Raw genomic sequence first — 4810 nt, 5'->3', positions numbered from 1 at the left:
AGATGGTTGGATGGAAGCTTGCCATGTTTGAACTTCAGCAGGACGTCTCGACCGTATCTACATGCCTGAAAGTATCGGATTGCTGCCATGTGATTGGCTGATTAGAAATTTGTGTTACTGAGCTGTTCAACGGGTGTACCTAATAAAGTGTCCGGTCAGTGTTTATGTATAACCTGTTTTCCTTTTGAAGCACTGAGGGAAGCACTTCACCACAGTTTTAGTCTTTGTAGCGTCAATAAAACACTGTGTTTGTCCTCTGGTGACATTTTATTTGGCAATGTTTTCAGTGTAAAGGTAGCTTAACAACACAGAGACAATAGAAACAATAGAAACTTTAACCTACAAAAGATCTGAGCAGCATGACTCATAAACTAAACATACTCCTGTATAAAAACAAAGCTGGAAACACCCGGCCTCTCTCCCCGCCTCCTTATTTCATCACATTTGGCAGACTTTACTTTCAGTTCTGCTGATAACATCAGTGGGTGTTTTAACCCAGATATTAGTGACGTTGGCACTGAGGATGGTTTTCATTGGCTCAGATGATGCTGCTTTGACCTCAGCTTTGGGTCTCCACCCAGACCCACATAGATAATAAGATATTAGCTGTTAGATTATCGAGAGGTCACCATGAAACTGTTTATTTTTCTGTTTCTCCTGGAAATACACGGCATGGTGGGACGTGAGTTAGACATTTGTATCACTTACTATAAAGCTTTGTTTTGGGTTTTTTTGTTTTGGTTTTTTGCTAAGAAGGACATATTTAAGATTATTTTTTAAAAGGCCATTAATAAGCATTTTTTTCCCATGTTTAAATAAAAGCCATTAATATCTCTGCTAGTTCTGGGAAAAATGTTTCAGGAGGCATGATTAGCATCACTTTCCAGTCCTAAACTCTAAAATAGGTTTGGCTGTTTTAATCACATCAATGTGTCAGTGAGGACTTCCTGATTCCTGCACAGTTCAGGGTGTGTCAACATTACTAACAGTGTAACATGATCCATTACTCATTATCTTTATTAATCACATCAATTTAGACTTTTAAAATAATTTAAAATAAATTTTAACAAAAATACAATCTGATATTTTTAAATTTGGCAACATTTACAAGGAGCCAGTAACGAGTTAGTGATAATTTGATTAATAATCACATCAGTATCAGTCTAAAAAAAAATAGTTAAGAAAACCCTTTGTGTTGGACTGTGGCATAGCCTTAGATTTTTGTTTTGTTTACATTTTAATCACCCTGATATAATATATAATTTATAAAAACTGCCCTTAATTCAGCTCTGTCAGAATGATAACAGGATCATTAGCTTAAATATGAACTGCATGCGCTGTTTCTGTTGAGTCTAAAAGCTGAAACAGTAATTGTTTCTTACAGCGACTCACTCTCTGAGATATTTCTACTCTTCTTCCTCTGGAGTCTCAAACTTTCCAGAGTTTGTAGCTGTTGGTTTGGTTGATGATGTTCAGATGATTCACTATGACAGCAACACACAGAAAGCAGAGTTTAAGCAGCAGTGGATGGAGAAAGCTGCAGAAGATGATCCAGAGTATTTGTCCCGCCAGACTAACAGGCTCATGAACACCCAGCAGGTCTTTAAAGGCAACATCGACATTTTGAAGCAGCGATTCAACCAAACTGGAGGTTTGTTTCTGTTTCACTTTTTTACTCTTAAAATGAAGCTTTTTATTAACCCAGCTGCTGACACTGAATAAAGTCTCTCCAGGATTTAAAGATGTTTATTGTTACAAACATAAGCTAGCTTGTTAGTGCCCTTCATGGTTGCTGACCAGCCAAATCTAAAAAGTCGATTATGTGTATTTATGTAATTTTTGATAAAGATCTTCAACCAAACTGAAATATCACATCTGTGGGAAAATATCAACTATTTCCTGCTCTTGGACCTCAGGTGTTCACACTAACCAGCTGATGTACGGCTGTGAATGGGACGATGAAACGGCTGAAGTTAACGGATATCATCAGAGACATGGATCGCTCCAGTAACGCAGGCTGCAATCACCAAACTTGAGTGGGACAGTGACAGATCTCTTTCAGGTGATCTGAGGAACTATCACACCAAGCTTTGTCCTGAGTGGCTGAAGAAGTACGTGAACTATGGGAGGAGCTCTCTGATGAGGACAGGTAAAATCACATGACCTGATTTATTGTAATACACAACTTTAATTTCATGTGACTCCATAATTAACAGGCCACATCCTGATCTTCTCATACATTTATTACCACTTTATCACATTTATCTTTTTCCTGTCACAGTTTCTGTTTATTTTACTTTTCCAAACCATCACCGCAGCTGTTTACAGCACTCACTTCACTTGTGTACTATTCCCCCATTCTTTAAACGGCATTTATATTTGTGTGTCTAAGACATTCAAAATACATCAAATGGAAATGGTAAACTTAGCATGCTGTTATCAACTGTGATTTTTTATTTATTATTTATTTATTTTTATTCCTCAGTTCTTCCCTCAGTGTCTCTCCTCCAGAAGACTCCCTCCTCTGCCATCAGCTGCCACACTACAGGTTTCTATCCCAAAGGAGCTGAGATGATCTGGAAGAAAGATGGAGAGGAGCTTCATGAGGGTGTGATTAAAGGAGACATCCTCTCCAATAACGATGGGAGCTTCCAGATGAGTGCTGATCTGGATTTTTCATACACAAGGACTGGAGGAGGTACAACTGTGTGCTTTAGCTCTCAGGTGTGAACGAGGACATCGTCACCAAACTAGACAAAGCAGCGATCAGGACTAATGAGGGTAAGATTAGACACATAAGAGAAGAAACCTTAAAAATAAACCTTTATTTTGTCTTATTTGGGTTTTCCATTTGGCTCCATGTGAAAGAAGGAAACAGGAAAAAGCCCTTTTCACACATGCTTAGAACAAACCAGGTGTTTGACACAGATTAGGCAGCAACAGTAATAATCTGGGCTTTAGTCCAAAGGGGCCGTTAAACTGATGATCCAAAACTTTCAACAAGTATCTAAAAAAGGCAACAAACTGCTAAATCCAAAATACACTCAGAGAAATCACACGAGGGAAGACAAACAGACACTAAAACAAAGACTGAAGGGAGAGGAGACTGTTTGTATGCACACGAGGTAATCAGAGAATGACATAAAACTAAACCCAGGATGTAAAGAACAAATGACAAGCAAGCTAACAGGAAATGGATGAAACACTGAGTGAACTTAACACAGGGGCAGAAACAGAGACCCTTAAAGGACCAATAACACTCTGTGACTACAACACTAACAAGAACTAAAACACAAACAAGTCTGAAGGATCCACTAACACAGCACAGATGAAAATAAAGATCAGACAATAAACAGAAAGAGCAAAGGGAGCCCTCGGCAATCACACAAGAGCAAATAAAGAAGAAATAAATACAGCAGCAGACCCGAAGATCACACACAGCTCAGATTAAACAAAATCTTCATCTTTCATCATCATCACTGGGAGGGATTTTTTTTAAATAATAAAAACAACAAACTTTAATGTTGATGTGGTTTTAGTGACGCTGATATTTTGTTCTGGTTTTGTGTGGTCTGTTTATATCATGGAAGGATTGAAACTCTGATACTGTGTTCATTCATTTATTGTTTATGACTGCCTCAAACATTGAACTGTAATATAAAACCTAAGTTTGATTATTCACTATAATCTACAAATAAAAGTCTGTGTTTAGTTCCCGTGGTGTTCTTTAGATAAAGGACTGATGTGGTGTTAATGAACGTTGGTCTAACAGTGAGATGAACTACAGAATGTAAATGTGTTGGTTTCAGGTTCTTCGGTGTTATCTGGATTATGGGAATACTGCTCCTCCTGACAGTCTGCTTCTCTGGAATCTTCATCTGGATGAGAAAGTATTAAAGTGAGAAATATGAAACACATTTTGAATTTAATGCTCTTATAATTTGATATGTTTCATGTCTGTTGCTTCCCATGTGATAAAGTTCATAAAGTGTAAATATTTGTATGAGATTATTTCTGCTTTCATATGTTCTGAATAAATAACTATTGCTCTCTGTTTTCAGAGCTGTACTGACAGTAAGTATTTGGTTTTTATTTAAAATGTTTGAGACAGAAGATGTTTGAAAGATTTCTCTGTGTGTGACTCAGTGCAGCTTTAGAAAGAAATTTGTCGCTCAACCATCTCAGCTTTGCATGAAGTCATCCTCTCCCAGCTGTCATGACTCAAAGGTACATCCAGGACAAGATGCCAGTCTACCTGAGAAAGAGAGAGACAACCACACAAACTCACACGTGCAGGGAAAACTTAGAATTAAAATGATTAATTAATTTCTGGTAATTAAATTATTTTAGAATAAACATTTAGCTTAACCTACAAAAGGGTCTTTCTGTGTAGAGCTTGCATGTTCTCTCCATGTTTGTGTACTCCGGCCAAAACATGCAGTTACTGGGGATAGGTTAATTGGAAACACTAAATTGCCCATAGGCCTGAATGTGAGTGCGATTGGTTGTCTCTGTGTTAGCCCTGCAACAGACTGGCGACCTGTCCAGGGTGTACTCTGCCTCTCGCCTTAAGACAGCTGGGATAGGCTCCAGCGCCCCCAACGACCCTGAAAACGATCAGTGGAAACGAATGGATGGATGCATTTAACCTGACATGCATCTTTTTATACTGTGGATGGAAACCTACACAGTTACAGTGAGAACCTGCAGGAACTTATGATCAGGAAGCTTCCTGCTGCATCCAAAATGGAGAAACTGAAAATAATACAAGACGTTATTTGGTTTTAATTTACAATGCAAGTCAAATTCA

The 4810-nt window shown here is 38.1% G+C and overlaps 1 protein-coding gene across 1 annotated transcript; it reads left to right on the top strand.

The window, feature by feature from the left end:
* Positions 1 to 582: 582 nt before the first annotated feature.
* Positions 583 to 4374, top strand: LOC102075777 (DLA class I histocompatibility antigen, A9/A9 alpha chain). The gene is given in 7 exon segments (XM_019350738.2): positions 583 to 682; positions 1385 to 1651; positions 1917 to 1988; positions 1991 to 2149; positions 2486 to 2680; positions 2683 to 2781; positions 3810 to 4374. Coding segments are annotated over 7 exon segments (888 nt in total). The 5' UTR covers positions 583 to 630; the 3' UTR covers positions 3854 to 4374.
* Positions 4375 to 4810: the final 436 nt, after the last annotated feature.

This window comes from Oreochromis niloticus, linkage group LG22, assembly GCF_001858045.2.
Source record: "Oreochromis niloticus isolate F11D_XX linkage group LG22, O_niloticus_UMD_NMBU, whole genome shotgun sequence".
Classification (NCBI taxonomy): Eukaryota; Metazoa; Chordata; class Actinopteri; order Cichliformes; family Cichlidae; genus Oreochromis; species Oreochromis niloticus.
This window is presented reverse-complemented; position numbering and strand designations above follow the sequence as displayed.